Consider the following 17353-nt stretch of genomic DNA (forward strand, 5'->3'; position numbering starts at 1 on the left):
AGAAAGCGCGGGAAATATTTGTATATTTGAAAACTCGTATATAAAACTGAAAGTAAAAATACCTAAACACGTTAAATACCTAACTGTAATACAAAATTGTTAACTTGTACGTACTTACTTCGAAAAAGAAAAAGAAGAACGTTCTCCATTTACGAAGAAGAAAGCGCGGGAAATATGCGCACATTTGAAATCTCGTATGCAAATTCAGCGCAGCGAAACGTCACGTGTCGCGCTGTTCGCGTTAATATACGGGGGAGGAATCGCGAAGATTAAAATAGCTGGAGTAAAATTAATAGCGCGCTCGCTCGCGCTGCATAATTAATTCTTATAGTCCTCGCAATTTATACCGCTTCTGGTCGGGAACACGCGACGCATAAGGCACAACCGAAACACATTATACATACGTCACGGACTATCGCGGCGGTGGTATCCGTGATTCAGAAATTCACCTCGCGTTTAAGAGTTTCCGCGGGCGAAGATAAAAGGTACGCACGCGCCGAAATTTTGGCTCCGATGGGAATAACGAAAAGTACGGTGGTTGTCGGAAACTTTCGCGGACGGAGTTTCGCGAAATTCACTTGGTTTCCCGGTGGAAGCGGCGAGAATTAGCATTTGTCGGGCTTTTTTCTCGGTTTCGTTATTAACACGACGGAAAGTCTCCTTCTTATTTGCCCGGTATCCTAATTAAGAGTCTCTGGGGCCAGCGGTTTTCAATCTCGTCCAGGGTTCTAGAATACCTTTGATTATAACCGTCTTTTTCCTCGTTTTTTTCTTTCCCCCATTAATACCGCGTGTTCTTTGTAAATCGGTCGGTTGTATTGTACATTCGGGATACGGTATGTAAATTTTGCTGTAATTAGTTGTTGATATTGAACGAAGTATTCGGACCGGAAAACCGTATGTTGGTTCGCAACGTATTAATTGGGGGTTGGTAGGTTCGTGCGAAAGATTCTTCGATTTCTTTTTTTAAACATATTTCTTTTTTTGCTCACAATGTCTGCCCTTTATTTGCGGAAGTTTTCAGAAGTCTGTGTGAAATATAGGAATAATTTTGTAGATTCTAATTTTTGAAATTCTAAGAGTAGTCATTTTGCAAAGTGTCGACAAGGAGAAATGTAGCTCGCTATTTATTAGAAATAAATAGGGTGTTTTAATAAATCGAAGGGAAATTAATTGAATATTACTGACAATTTTGATTATTATTGCTAATTTCGATCAAATTTTCCACACAGCTAGAAAATCCGAAAATACTAGACACGTGTCTCTTTTTACCTGATAATTTCCATGTTTAGGGGGTGAAATCTCCCTTCAGACACGCAGGCTGAATATCTCGAAAGCGAATTGACGTATAGAAAAATATGAATTCTGTTTTATTCTTCGCACAGAGTAACACGATGTAAACTTGGGGACACACGGCGGGCCACGTAAAACAGCCCGCTAAATTCTAAACGTCGTTTGATGACATCGATATAAACTTAAACGTGCATAATAATGTAACCATAAAACGACCTTCGACTCCAAAATTTCCTTTCATTTGAAAATATTTGTGTTCCATCTTGCTCACCCTTTGAAATCATTCGAACTACGTACATAAATTTTCTCGCACCGCCGTACAGCTAGAGAAGATAATTAGGTGTCCTGTTTTACGTGGCCTACTCTGCGCACTATACCGAATCGCGTAATAAAACGTAACACAACGTCGCTAAAAAACTTCTTAAACGGAACAACAAGGCAACCCGTCGAACCATCGACTGTACACACTTGAAAATTACTTAACAATTTCCCACTTAATTCCGCCCGATAAACAGTCCCCCTAATTAACTGCAGCGGGATAACAGCGGCGTGGTAAGCTTGTTAACTCTCCTCGTGAAAATTGTTTGCCAGGTTCCGTGCAACGTTGCCCTTAATATCAATCCATCCTTCAGCGTGTGCATGGCGCGAAGAGGAGCGGTTGATGTGTACGCGTATGCAAAATGTAAATTAGGTGACCCGTCGTCGCATTCTTCTTTCCACCGGGTGAAATTAGTCAGGAGCACGGGCGGAGGGGAAGGAGCGGCACTCGGATACAGAAGGCGGCGGGTCAAATTGAATTTATCACGCGTCACGAGTCGTCTTACGCCTTAACGTGCTTCATCGAATGAACCAGGGGGTTTGCATCGTATTAGGCGAACGTGCACACACACGCCTGCGTCACGAAACTCAAACGCGGGGTTGAATTTGCCAGGCGAGCGTGGAAAAGTATTCGCTACTCTCGTCCCTATCGTTGCCCAATTAGACGTGCTTTCAATTAAGTCCACTCCACACCCCTCCCCGACGCATTTCATTTCCTCGATACCAATTTCACTCCAATCAGACTGACGAAGTAACGTTCAATTATGATCAGATTAAACCGAGATCGGATTATTGTTGTAATCAGATTACAATTCTGACGAGAGAATGTTTCGCGACACGTTTCGTTCTAAACGATCGACTGGGTGTACAGGGTGACGAAGAAATGGATGGACAAACTTTGGTACTGTGTTCTAGTGTTTCTGAGGATGAAAAAAAGGGTTATGTAAATATAGGACGAAGAAGTGGAATACAGTAGCAAAGTTTGGCCACCTATTTTCTTGCCACCCTGTGTATTATGCTACCCCTCGAAAGTTTGGGGCATGTTATGATTTGGAAACAAATGAAGTTTCTCTTAAGTAAATAAATGTTTTATTGAAAATATTATTCTGGTGCAGCAATGAAACTGTATCTAATTATAATTAGAAGCAAAAGTTATAATTATTTTGTATTTATTTTTTTCGAGAAATTATACAAATTTAGGAAAGTGTTTTTTTGCAAAATAATCACATAATTTCGTTATTCTGGCAATTTTTAGGGCGATTTTCACCCCTTCGATGTGCACGATTGCTGATAAAAAAGGATACGTGTCAAATTGTTTTTTACACAGTACCATGTATCAAAATTTTAGCAATATCGATGATTATCACTTCGGGATGTTCTCTTGTAAGTTCTACTTATGAATTTCCTTGTTCTGCATACCTAATTGCTGACTGATACATGAAGAACTTTTATAAATAAATGACTTTGTACAGAGTTCTGGGAACACTCTCCATAACCTTCCAAAAATCTGAAAATCATCAGTTCGTCGAATGGAAAAATGGCTGCAAAAAGAGAAATTTTTGAATCTGCGCTGAAGCTTGGCAAAATTACACGAACAATAATTAAGATAATATCGGTAATTTCTTTATCATGCGATGAACGAAGCCAATAACTTCTCAATGGGTAACGAAGTTTCGATCTTTTGTAAAATAACGAAACATTTTCCTCTACGTCCTCCTATAAACTGTTTTTAATCTAATTAAATCTTCCGAATCGTTTTAACATAATTTTAACTTAATTTCCAAGATAATCTCTGCCAATGCAGGCTAAAAATTCTTCCTTATTACGCATAATTATAAATGTTTCAAATATTCCATTGCTTATTCATACTAATCATTTCAGTTACGTCGGTAGAGTAACGTACAAATGCAAATTTTTGAAATAATCTGTTTGTCCTTGGGCAACCGAACGAAAGAGTGAATATTATAGAGTATTGGAATTAAAGATTTAATTAGTCGATGTCAATTAACGATTGTTGTGTGCAATAGGAAGTAATTAAAGCGTGCTTTCCACAAATCCTCTGTAACAACCGAGCAGTATTGATAAATCGTTAAATTTCAATTGCACACCACTAACAGCGAATGGAACAGTGTGGCGACTGTGTATCTTTGAAGTGTCTGCAAATTTGACACTTAAATAATTATAATTATTTGAATAAACGAGTAATTTTAAATATGCGACACGATTCGAATATTTATTTTTCAGCGTTTGCATTTCCAAGGCTACGATCGTTTTGTGAATAGTTTAACACTCTGTTCTCCTAGTTCACGTTTTGTAAGACATTATGTACCCGCTATGAAGACAAAGGTATTCTACACGGATGTAATTATAGCTATAGCACGTACATGTATATATATATATACGTCTACAATTTATGCGGTACAAATCTAACAGCATAATTGTTCGCATAGCGTCGTACAGTTGCTTGGGCAGAACGGCATAATGCTAGTAGCTACAGGCACTAAGATATTATTGCGGAGCTTCAGAATTGTTAAAGTGCAAACACATTAGCGAAGAAATATGGTATCAACGCGTTAATAATTATGGACATTAAAACGGGGCACAGTTATTGGCAGTTAGATAATAAACGTAGATATAAGTGACAGTTATCTGGAAAAGAAGATCTAGTTAACACTGTTTCATTGATCTCGGTGAATATAGGCGCTTTGCCTGTCGTTTGCGTAAGTGGGTTTGAAAATTTGTTTGCACTGTGGAGTTCGCACCTTTTAGTGGATTTGCAGTCCTCTGAATTAATCCTTGTTGGATATTTGAAGTATTGTGCTTCTGTCTTAATTCGATAAAAGCAATTTTAACGTGGTACGTCCGAAACAAATGATTTTGCGTCACGTGTATTGTGTAAGTGAAATTTGCATTATTCGATGAATTTTCATCTTAATTTAACTTCTTGCCTTAGAGCAACGAGTCAGACTCAGATTTTCATTGTTATGTTTATGGCGAAATTTAATTTTAATTCTCGCTCTCGTTTTAATTCGTTTTGTTGCCTGGTACGATGCTAAAACAGTAAGTCGCTTAAATTCATAGTCAGCAAAAAAAGTCATAAGTGAAGGGATTATTGTAAATTTTAAAGTAGTATGGTCGAAGCAAAAGATTTTGCGTTGAAGGGTTGAAGATTTAGTTAAAGAAGTTTAATAATTGTAGGTAAAAAAATATTGGATAGTGGACTAGTTTACATGATGATTTACAGAACGTAGATATTTTAGGCGATCTAATGTAAAGTATTGATAATTCTAATTAGTAAGCAAAACATGATAAATCATATTTCAACTTATTCTTTCATCTGGGATCTTCTGATATTATATTTCGGGTTGTATAATCTATTCTGCGATATCCTGTACATGTATGTATAAGTGTGCATGGATGCTTTCAAAGTTTGGAGTGAAAAAATTTTACAGAAACTCTCATTCGTTCAAAAATGGGAGAGGAGGATCAAGCACTTTGAGGTACAGTCAATCCGTGCTCTAGTTTCCAAAGTCAATAACGACAAGCTACACAGCAATGTAGAAAAGTAAATCAATGAGTGAGTGGGAAAGTAAGTCAAGTGAGTGAGTGAGTGAATGAGTGTGTGGGAAAATAAGTGAATGAGTGAGTGAATGCATGGGTGAGTGGGAGAGTGAGTGAGTGAATGCATGGGTGAGTGGGAGAGTGAGTGAGTGAATGCATGGGTGAGTGGGAGAGTGAGTGAATGCATGGGTGAGTGGGAGAGTGAGTGTGAGAGTGAGTAAGTGGGAGAGTGAGTGGGAGAGTGAGTGAGTGGGAGAGTGAGTGAATGCATGGGTGAGTGGGAGAGTGAGTGTGAGAGTGAGTAAGTGGGAGAGTGAGTGGGAGAGTGAGTGAGTGGGAGAGTGAGTGGGAGAGTGAGTGAGTGGGAGAGTGAGTGGGAGAGTGAGTGAGTGGGAGAGTGAGTGGGAGAGTGAGTGAGTGGGAGAGTGAGTGGGAGAGTGAGTGAGTGGGAGAGTGAGTGAATGCATGGGTGAGTGGGAGAGTGAGTGTGAGAGTGAGTAAGTGGGAGAGTGAGTGGGAGAGTGAGTGAGTGGGAGAGTGAGTGGGAGAGTGAGTGAGTGGGAGAGTGAGTGAATGAGTGAGTGGGTGAGTCAATGAGTCGGTGAGTGGGTGAGTGAGAGAGAGAGGGAATGGGAACTTGAAGCAAAGATATGCGTGAGCGATACTGCAGCTAGCTCTCTCAAGGGTGAATATGCACGTAACAGGTGTACTTAGCGTTGCAGCATCAGTTTTGTTTTAAAATCGTCATAGCGCGACGACATGCTTGACATTTTGCAGTTTTAGCTTGCCTCATACGTTAGAATCGTGGCGGACAGTTTCTTTTTTCCCTGAAAAATCCGCTGTTCGTTGGCTCTTTGTATAACAGAAACGAAGTTACGCGGTTCAAGCATAAAGTTATCGCAACTTTTAAATAACTCCATTTACAGAGGGGTATAGAGATAAGATTTCCGGCTACCGGAGGAAAAAATGGGAATTTTTGTAAGCCTTTACTATGGTAGTAGATAACGTTAAACTGCTTTGATAAAACAATGCGTTGCGTTCCTTTCCAGAGGAACATTCATTCTTCTGGAATTTATTTCATTAAAACCTGTAAAAATTGTGAGAGCCGGTTACAATTTCAAGCGAGAATTATTTTAAAAGCGAATGGTATTTTCCTTTCACGGTAGGATTATATAGTTAGAAGATCAAATTACAACAATAAAATAATAATTTACATAAAAGTATGAATTATTTGAATTTTCTATAAATTATACGATTCTTAGAGAGAAGAATTGAAATCAAACTATTCGATTCTATTCGTGCAATTTCTCGTTAAAACAGATATCTTAGAAGTTACTCGGGGTAACTCACCCCGTACATCTTTATACCGACGGTGAATTAAGAAGGAAAATGCAAAAAACATATTCCTCCTCGGAGGATAAAGTTGTTAACTCGTAGAACGGCCGCGTACTAGCCGGGATAAAGGAATTTAAAATTCACTGTCATTTGAATAATTATGACCGCCATTGTGGCAGCGGCAGTTAATGTTATTCAAATACAAAATTATGCAAAAGTCCACGCGGAATGGAAGGGAGAGGCGCGTTATTCAAATAAAAATTCATTTCACCCCCCGATGTTTATAACCCCGGCTGTTGTAACTTGCGCGCACAAATGGGAGAAGAATTTTCCTCGGTAGCCCATAACCGAAGAAAGATGATGCCATTTTTCACACCGCGCCGCCGTGTGCCTCGGAAATCCAGTCGAATGATCGATCATCGTGCAATGAAAAAATGCACAAAAGCTGTGCGGTACATGTATACACACATCACGTCTGTGTGCATACACGGTACACGCCTGTATGATCGTGTGTGTCACCCGTATAATCCGGCGAAAGGGGGATGAAAAAAAAAAAATCCGTGAAAATGAAATTTTTCGGGTGTTAACGCCGGTTCGAAATGGCACTCGAAAAATTCATACGAGGATTGTTCATGAACTAAATGCATTTCGATACTCGACTTTCGACGGTAGAGTGTCTCTCTATTGTGTAATGCCTCTTCTGCAACCGCTTTTATCGTTAACACGTTGCTGTTTTTATATTTCTTTCAACTACAATACCCGTTTTTCATGATAAACGAAATACGTGTTTCCCCCGATTTACACGGAAAATCGGTTCCCCCGGGATAGCGTGTAAATCGAAATCGTGGCTTTTTATACGAAAAACCGTGTACATCGAAAAAAAAGGTTATTTAATTCTAAATTAATAGTTATTAAAATAAGTTAATTTCAGAGTAACTTGTGACTCACAGTAAATTGTAATTACACTATGTAAAGAAATTAATTTATTTCAACGTAGAAGAAAAATAAAATACCGAATGAAAAAGGAGAACTATCAGTCCATTCGTGAGATAACAAAATTTTCTACTTTATCAGCTAAATTGTATCTTTGCGTTTTGAGGGTCTCTAATACAATATTCTTTATGCGTATTTCTTACTATTGAAAAAGGGTTAAAACAGCCCTATCTTCGATTGAGACGTTGCTCTTGTAAAATAACAGAATTTTGGTTTTAATTTTAGCGACACTTTTTCCCATAAAAATATAATAGCTCATTTTTAGAGTTACTTTTTGCAGATATCTCAAAATTAACGATTTTTTAAAACACTATTCTAAAAAACTGACGATACGTAGAGTAACTTTTCATCCAAATATATCAGAAACACTTAATACACGTATAAGTACATGTTCTACTGAGCATCGAGGTAGCAAGCACTGAAAGAAAAGGGAAAATAGCGTATCGACGTCAGCAATCCCGACTGATGACACTTGATATCGAAGAGTCTAGCATCGTGTAAGCCTGTGGTACTAATTCCAGAGCTGTACAAACCAATATCAATAACTCTGCGAAGCCTAACAAGTTTGACGATTTCACAGCTACGCAAATTGACATTCGGTTACTGTAAAGCTGGAGGATCGTGGTATTTGATGATTTCAAGGCTTAACGACTAACGGTGATGATCGCAAAATAATATTTTTATATTTATCGCATAAAATGTCACAAGGCTTTTACGAAATTATGTATGAATTTATAAGAGCTAAAATTGAAATATACAGAAATCGTAAACTGATCATTTTTATTAGCTTAGAAGGTAACAATTACTGTTGAGAAAAAAATGTAAAAAATTGAGAAGAAATGTAATTCAAATCGTGTATTCTTTCCTAGGCGACAGAAAACTTCCTTGTATATACTTTTATTCATCTTTTGGCTGCGTAAGATCAGTAATAAAGGCTTGCATTTTTCACAACATTCGGAGTTATGTGCTATAACTAAACTAAGCGTTTTCTTAATCCTTAAGATTGTCACTATCACTCCAAACACGATTATAAATTAAAAACAAATTTCTATAAATAACTTGTCAAAGTAAAAATTAACCCTCCGTAGGTAAACTAGGTAGTTTGTGTCCAAGTTTAATTTTTTTACCGTTTCAAGCTTCGAAAAAGTTCGCAAAAATTCTGAACTACTTATCAAAGTCTCTAACACATCGTACAATTGTTCGTTAAGTCAAATGTTTCAAAGTTGAATAAAAATTAAAATTCGTTTCGAAGAACCACAGGAGTGAAACTTCATTTGGGTCGTCGAAGACCCAGATTACCTACGGAGGATCAAGTAACAATTACAAATACCACACGCGATTAGAATTGTAAATGCCCACTTTGCTAGACCAGAAAAGCCTCTTAACGAGACGTCTGAATAAACCAGAAGTTATAAGTAACAACACGGGAAAGATTAATCTCCAGTTACAGCGAGGACATTAAAAAAACACGTTTGCCATGGTGAAGCAACATCTGCGGTCACTGTGTACTGTAATGATTAAACGTTCTGTTGGCTTTCACAGGCTGAAGATTATATTGGATTGAAGGGCAGCTTCGACGATCATATCGGATTATTGATGCGAGGGGAAGACGGAGGACAGAAGACCGCGATACAACCGGACCCGAGAGGTTTACCGAGCTTACCACCCAATCTGGAAGCTCGTCTACCACAACTCGATCAGAGCTTGAGGATCACGCACGCTGAATGGTTGCCAGTCACGAAGACTAGGTGTGTTCATGAGCTGATAAAGCTTCTTGAATATTTATCGACGATAATTGTTCACGCTTAACGTCGGTCAGATCCTCTTAGTTGATCGAAATCAACCGCTTATTACACCGTAGATTTCTTTCTTTTTTTTCTTCTTCTTTTTTATTATAATACATTGCTTTGAGAATAATTCGAGAACCATTCGTAGAGTATGTTTTACTAATTTCTCTGTTTTATTTAGATAGGATAGATACGAGATAATTACGTTGAGAGAGTTAGATATGCATGCTTGGTTCGTTTATTTTTTGTCCTTAGTTTATAGGTTAGGTTAGGGAGGTACACTCATCCTGAGGTTTTTGAAAGTAGCTAAAAGTTTGAGAATTTTTTTCATAGGTAACTACTGAATGGAAAATTTCAATTTTTTTAGGGGATATAAATGTAACTTTCAACTTTCTTCTCCAATTTTTTAAAAGTGAGAATGTTACAAAATGGAGGAGAGAAAAATTCCCAAACTTCACCTATTTAGGTGGTGTATTCCCCTTAACATTATCAACGAATCTCCGCTTTTCCACATTTAAATAGAAAGTTTATAAGTTTAAGGGATGCAAACCCATCCTGAGGCTTCTGAAAATAGGTAAAAGTTTGGGAATTTTTTTCGTAGATAACCGCTAAATGGAAAAATTCAATTTTTTTAGGAGATATAAATGTAACCTCCAGCTTTCTTCTCCAATTTTTGAAAAGTGAAAATGTTACAAAATGGAGGAGAGAAAAATTCCCAAACCTCACCTATTTACGTGATGTATTCCCTTAACATTATCAACGAATCTCCGTTTTTCCACATTGAAATAAAGCATTTAGTTGTAACAATAAATAACTTCATTAAACGAAGTAGTATTATTTATTCTCAGATTTATCAGTTAACCATTTCGACAGTTGCAATGTCAATCGAAACATTTTCCTCGGTAAGTTGATTCTTCGAGTTTTATTTTCTGTAGGATTCCGGTGTTCTAGATACTGTGAATTTTTAAAAGATGCTTTATATAGATCTTTGATCGGGGGAAGTGGTCTCTCATAGAGAATGGCTTGAACGAGGGAAATAGTAGTAGACTGGTAGAAGTAACTTCTAACAGAATATTAAGCTCAAAGTCTTTTTATAACGTCTACTATCAGATACATGTATGCAACACAGAACTGATCGATTGGCTATTCTTATTTTTATCAATAATAAAATAAAACTTCGATATCTGCTACAGTGTGAATATTTTTATTCGAAATTCTGTTTTCATTCAGCTGAATATTTTCTGCATAATGTTACGTCTAAACTAATTTAGACACTCCTGCGGAACAACTGTGAAAAGTAAAGAACAATTTGACAAATAACGAGCATTTGCGCGCGAACCATAGAACTAAAAGAAAGAAAGAACAGGGAAATGTTAAGAATATATAAAGAATCGAAGTAGGATCGTTTTTAGGTCACGTTTTTATACGTAGCTGAATTTCCTGTAAGATCCCCTCTATTCGTAGCATATTTTATTATAACACCGAATTCAGTTCTCGCATAAAAGGCCTCGAAATTGTATTAAGAAAGAAAAGGGAAAAGAAAATTTTCTCCGGGCGACAAAAGGCAGAGGAAATTCAGGACAGGGACACTACAGAAACTTTACGTATTTATTATGTTGTGCGATTTTTTATACGTTCTTCTACAATCATTATTTCCCGGCGCGATTTAATATACATGTATGACGTCATTGCGAATATAGTTTACAATAGAACGTAGTATGCATAATTTATTGTTACGCAGCAGGTCCAATTCTAAAGAGATCGTATTTCTTTTTTCAATTCTCAGATTCAAATTCTTTGTATACTCAGCGTACTTCGATGACAGGGTTGGTGGTGCGGGCACACCAACAGGTAAAAATCAGGGCATGGTACGCATAATAAGCGCAACAAAGACAAGAGGACCAGAGCGTGTTTGGTGTAGACTTTGGTATCGACCAGAGAACGGAGGAAACGTTACCGCTTCCGTAACAGTAGCCGCTAAAGTGAAGGTGTGTTGAGGAAGAACAAGAAAAAGAAAATTTCAATACAACGGTACTCTCGCATAATGTTGCCTTTGAGAACGAGGGGCGCTTGTAAAGAGATAGAGAGAAAAAAGAAATTAAAGAAGCGAGAAAAAGTGACATACATATACTCCAGCATGTGTGTAGATGTCGACACGTTACTTTGCATAATATCAATTTCTTCTATTCTTGTTTTTTTTTTTTTTTTTTACTTTTTCTAGTACCTCCAACAAGTTTCTTCCCTTTCCTACTTACACAACCCTGTCTTAATAAAAAAAAAACCCGTATGTTGGATAAATTAGAGGCAACGTACTCCCGTTGACTTGCTCGCTACGTGTAATTTCCATTTTCCTCGGTGAAAAATTCGTCGACGGGGTCTCCATGTAGAAACATTTAGTTAGACGTTGATACCTTCGTGAGCTTGGACGAAACTGACGGTTACACCGTATGATCGTTTTCGATAGGTAATCAGAGAGAATTGGAGCTTGAAGTACAGTGCCTGCTTTGTGATTTGCCCGTTGCCGAAAGAGTCGCACACCGCTGACAGAGTGCCGGAAACTGTGAGCGTGGTGGCAAGGCTGAAAGCAGCCCCGACGAATCGTATCCTCGTGCAGAATCGGCCGGAGAGTAGGACGAAGGACAAAGAGTTGTTGGCCGTTTGCGTGAAACCCCTGCATTACGATTATAACAGAGTATGTACGTTTCTTGCGGTAAACAGAGAGAACCTTGAGAACAATTTTCGTAACGTGAACACAGGAGGGGTGCAAAGACGTTTCGCGATTAACCCGCTCGACCGTGTACAGTCTTCCACCGTGGAACCACTTTTATGCAAATCAGAGAAAATCGTTTTCGTAGAAGCGAAGTTATCGTGTGCGCGCGTAGGGCCACTCTCTCTCTCTGGTTGTGTTTTCAGCCTTTCTTCGGTTCAGCTGTCTTATTTATTTCGCTGTAGATCGTAATTGGTCGCGATAAGACGGGGCGAAGGTTTTAGTCCACGGTTGATGGTGCCGGGTCACGATAAAGAACGGGTCTAATCGATAAAGTGTTCGGACGAGTGGGTTAAAAAAATAGTAGAGAGAAAATGGAAGGAGAAGGAAGGACGTGGCAGTTGCGGAGGTGTCGCCAACGGAGGTATTAACCGGTGAAAATTTTATAGGTTCTACAGCTTGTAGAATTTATCGAGCTACACAGACTGCTCGGTGCTAGCCATGTGACACTGTACAACGACACGGTTGGCTCGGAGGCGGGATGCGCTCTGAAATACTACGAGGCAAAAGGTCTCGTGACCGTGTTACCTTGGCATCATTTAGACATGATCTCGCAGCGAGAGATTCGTACTGAGGGATTATTCGCTGCACTGAACGATTGCCTTTATCGATCTATGTACAAATACGAGTACGTGGCGTTGGTCGACCTTGACGAGTTTATTATACCGAGGCACAACGACACGATCGTTGATCTCATCAGGTGAGTATTCGTTCGTTTCAAACACTTGCGAGGGTCGATTGAGAAGTTCTAAGTACTTGGCTTCGTCACTTGTTTGCTCCTCTTTTGCAATTGGGGAAGAAGTGCGGTGAGATGGACAAAAGTGAGAAACGATTGAATGTGACGAAGGACTTCACTGCAGGGACCTTGAATAATTTTCCACTTTTCTCCATCGCTACAAATACCTCTACTTCGCTAGATTGTTAGCCCCTTAACATATGATTTCTTTTCTGACTAAGCACCTAAGCGTCAGCCATTTACTGTTTTAGTACTGTGTATCAGGCAACAAAAGCTGTCACAGATTAATTACATTTAGTAATCCTCAGTCTTACAAATTCAAACGAAAGTTTTTCAAACTATCTTGGTCACATCTTGATCAGAATCTCTGCCACGAGTCTGGCGCGTTGTTAAAGGTTAAGGGGTTAAAGAGAGAAAAAGAAAATGACTGAGCCACGAAACTCTATATATCAGTACATAATTGATTACACGTTGTACGGTCAAAATTACAAGCACCTAGCAACGCTCCTTCATATTAGGTCGTCCCATAAGTTCGTGACGAAAGCGAAAAATATTGTAATGAAAATCCAAAGAAATTCTATAGCAACGTTCGTTTTTTTTATCAAATGTCGATCTAAATCATAAATTTCCGCACAAACTTATGAGATGACCTAACACACACAGTCTGTGAACTTTTCAATAAACCTTCTTGCACTCGATTATCGTATCAATGCTATTTAACACATGTGTTTTTTTTTATCAAATGTCGATCTAAATCATAAATTTCCGCACAAACTTATGAGATGACCTAACACACACAATCTGTGAACTTTTCAATAAACCTTCTTGCACTCGATTATCGTATCAATGCTATTTAACACATGTTTCATCGTGTCTTTCAGGTGGATGAGCAGTCGTATAAATACCAAATCCACCGGAGCATATTCCTTTCAAAACGCTTTCTTTTATCTACAATGGGCGGATGATCCATTCGTGGTGACCAGTCGAACGCCAATCGAAGCTGGTCTGATCACTCTACGGAAAACGACACGCAGAACAAAGCTACATCCGCACAAACAGCGCTCGAAGTACGTTTGCAAGCCTCAGGACGTCGTCGAGGCTGGCAATCATTTCGTCTGGGAATTTATTCCTGGACACGGGACGTTAAACGTGCCCTCGGATGCCGCGATTCTCCACCATTATCGGGTCTGCGAGTTCGGCGGCGACGACTGTATAAAGACTCAATCGGTAGTCGATAGAACGGCCTACAAATACAAGGATAGACTAGGCGATAGTGTTGGCAGAACCTGGACGGACCTGAGCAGCGAATGTTCGTTACCGAAGCTGGAACCGGTGCCGGCGGTGACACCACGGATAAAAGTGAACACCGTGCTGAAATCGGTCAGGTAGCGAAAGACCATTGTCGACATTCTTTGGGATATCAGTAATTTCACTGGTACACCAAAGGTAGCGAGAACCTATTTCTACAACTACGGTGGCCCGTAGTTTCTTCAAAACGGACTCTGGCTGTATCCGCCTAGACGAATTCCAGCGAAATCTGGGATTTATGGGGTGAACCACATAGACACACGCGATTTTTTCTACCCTTTTGCGGTCCATGCCTGACGAACCTCGCTTGAAGAACACGGAGGACAGCGGTTGTCTATCGGCGAACCAAACGGAGTAGTGTGTTGTCTAGGGCACTGTATTGAGAAAGGCGCGACGACGCTCATTGAAAAGCTGATGGAATAATATTTTTCTACGTGAGAAAGACTCATGACCGGCCGAGAAAGTACGGACGGCCGACTTTCCCGGTCGATCCTGCATCTCTTACACGTTATGGTGCTTCTTTCACGATTTTATACGGTGGTTACATTCACTTATTTACGTATTTTTCCTTTCCGTTCGAACGAAGCTGATCTAACGTGAAATCGACTATAATAGGTATATTAGAAAATACTCGAATCTCAACGGGCCTACGTTTTCGGTCTACATTACACACACCGGCTATAACGTGAAATATCCCGATATTACATTGTTCTCTTGTTGATACGTTTTTTTCGACACCTATAAATCCGCACAACGTATAAAAGAAAAACGTACGCATATCCATAGGATCAATACTTACAGTTAGTCGTAGTTTATGTATGTATAATATGTATCTAGAACATCCTAGTATTTAATCTGATAGCAAACGCGTAAGATGCGTAATGTTTTTAAAATGCCGTTTACACGCAGCCGATTTGTATTTCGATCGGTTGGTTACGCTACAAGATACATTTCAGTTCGGAGAAAGATTCATCTTTTAACGTGAATTAATAATCAGTTGCGTTTTACAATTTTATCTGTTGTCGGGTAGTCTCGAGAATAATTTTCATTATTCCCCGAATGTTGGATTTTGGACAACGTTGTTACATAATAGTTAGTTGCATTCGATGATAAACATAATTGTTAACCGTGCTCACAAATGGCAACAATAAGAGGGAGCATTAATGTCAGCTAGATAGAAGTTACAGATTTGAGCGTTATGACAATGAATACGGCAAACTGTTTCTATTTCTTTCATAATATCACATTTTTTACGCGCACATACATTTATGTATATATGTGTATACACAGGTGTGTACGTGCATTTACGTACGCAACATGTAGGATAGGTGAATACGTACATGTGATCGGTGCTGATCGTGTTGAGAAAGTTAATAAATATTATACGACGACAATATGTATTTTGATTCCCTTAAAAATATATTTCATAATATAAGTCTGGAATACATGTACAATTATACGAATGATTGAATTTGAAATTATTTAACACACATATGTCGTATATATACACATACATATACCTTAAGACTTTTTTACCACCGTCAAAATTATCCGATCACGAGAAGTATAACGATACATTACTTTTTATTAACATCTATTTACAGCTATTGTAAAAATATGCGCATACAGATCGATAATTATATGGACGGTATATTTTGAAGTTTTTGTAATTGTTTTTGTAATGGTTAAAAATCCTCATCCGAATGATCTAGCTTACTAACAGCTCGTTTTTCTTGTCCAACCTTCAAATCAAAATTCCCAATTTCTGCTCCTCCTACAGAATCTAGAATATCGTCGTCGTCGTCATCGTCGAGATCACCATCGATCAATAAATCACTATCACTGTCCAGCGAACCAGCACTGTCATTTGATTCTTGAATAGTTCCCCTTTGACGTCCTGACATACTGCCGTAAATACGACGCTGTGACATTTGCATTCTTGACGATCGACTAGCTATTGTGTTTACAAACATATATTTTAGAAGGAAGTTTTAGTAGTTTTTATTCTAACTTTGTTTATGAAAAATATATTGTACGAAATTTCTTAAGAATACTAAAAAAAAGATGCGTTATGTTTTTACCTGATTTCAATCGACTGCTCGGTGTTGCTTTCTCAGTGGTTTGTTTTTCTATGTGAGCCAGTGGTGGTGGGGGATCTTGAAGATTTGTTGGTAATATAGAATCATTGCCTTCCATCATGCTTTCAAAGTTAGCATCTTCTGCTCTCATTTTCTCCAATTGTTTTCTTGTTGCTTCTTGTCTGTTATGAGTTACAAAGTAATAGCTTGTTTAACAATTCTACCAAGTTCTTTACCAATTAAATTTTACTTTATATAGTGTGTATACACACCGTCTTTCAAATCTTTCTTGCTCTGCTTTAGCTACATCTTCATACATATGCTCAAGGTATGCAAGATAACGAAATTTTTGAATGTAATCATCATACAAAGCTCTTAATTCAACTTCAAGCTTCTCAAATTCTTCCATGAAAGCTGGACGTACTTTTTTTAATGTTTGTAGTCTCTTCTGATTTCTGTCCAGTTCTGCACGTCGTCTTTCAATTCTTGTATCCAAGTTTTGTTCTGTATCCTGCAATACTTCAAGAAATTACACCAAAAACCAAGAATAACATGAAATAATATTTCAAGAATAAGAAAAAATGGTAATACCTTGACATTTTCAATTTGCTTCTTAGTATCATCAATTTCTTTCTGTATACTTCCAATGACAGTTTTCAAGGCAGTTTCAATTTCTGAAGTGTCAAATTGTCTAGCAGCCTTTGAATTACGAATTTCTCTAAGATCAACTTCACGTCCTAATAAGTCAAATAATGATGCACCTGTGACAGTTAGTTGACTAGCCAATTGTCTGGTCGTTTTTAATTCATTTATTTTATCAGAGATATCAAAATTGGTTACACTAAAATTGTCATCAGACATTACATCATTACTGTTGCTGTTATTTTGAGCTTCATATAATAATGTAGCTACTTTTAATAATTCTTTTACAGCATAACCATCTGCTTGATATAATTTTTTTGTATTTAATTTGACATTTGTTTTTAAAGCCTATATTAAAATCATTTGACAATGTTACACTTTAATATCAAAAATAAAAAAGCATTAAAATATAAATAACACGAAAATATTTATGTATTATTATTACTACCGAATTAAAAACCAACTTTAATCTTATTTTTAATCTTATTTAATACTGTTAAATCTATTTAGAATAATGTTAGTTTTGATACCATTG

At 38.0% G+C, this 17353-nt stretch overlaps 2 protein-coding genes across 2 annotated transcripts in view; one reads left to right on the forward strand and one right to left on the reverse strand.

The window, feature by feature from the left end:
* Window positions 1–14415, forward strand: part of LOC108572578 — a 22168-nt gene extending 7753 nt beyond the window's left edge. The window contains exons 2-6 of the mRNA XM_017934839.1: window positions 9043–9248; window positions 11074–11275; window positions 11752–11979; window positions 12444–12754; window positions 13672–14415. Of these exons, the coding sequence (XP_017790328.1) occupies window positions 9043–9248; window positions 11074–11275; window positions 11752–11979; window positions 12444–12754; window positions 13672–14179 (1455 nt within the window). The 3' untranslated portion in view covers window positions 14180–14415. The remainder of the gene's footprint in view (window positions 1–9042; window positions 9249–11073; window positions 11276–11751; window positions 11980–12443; window positions 12755–13671) is intronic.
* A 1368-nt stretch (window positions 14416–15783) lies between these two features.
* The window catches only part of LOC108572589 (clusterin-associated protein 1), a 1994-nt gene continuing 424 nt past the window's right edge, over window positions 15784–17353 (reverse strand). The window contains exons 3-6 of the mRNA XM_017934852.1: window positions 16768–17166; window positions 16449–16687; window positions 16180–16358; window positions 15784–16052 (exon numbers count right to left, since the gene is read on the reverse strand). Coding sequence (XP_017790341.1) covers window positions 15784–16052; window positions 16180–16358; window positions 16449–16687; window positions 16768–17166 — 1086 coding nt within the window. The remainder of the gene's footprint in view (window positions 16053–16179; window positions 16359–16448; window positions 16688–16767; window positions 17167–17353) is intronic.

The sequence above is a fragment of the Habropoda laboriosa genome, unplaced genomic scaffold (genome assembly GCF_001263275.1).
Source record: "Habropoda laboriosa isolate 0110345459 unplaced genomic scaffold, ASM126327v1 scaffold147, whole genome shotgun sequence".
NCBI classification, from domain to species: domain Eukaryota; kingdom Metazoa; phylum Arthropoda; class Insecta; order Hymenoptera; family Apidae; genus Habropoda; species Habropoda laboriosa.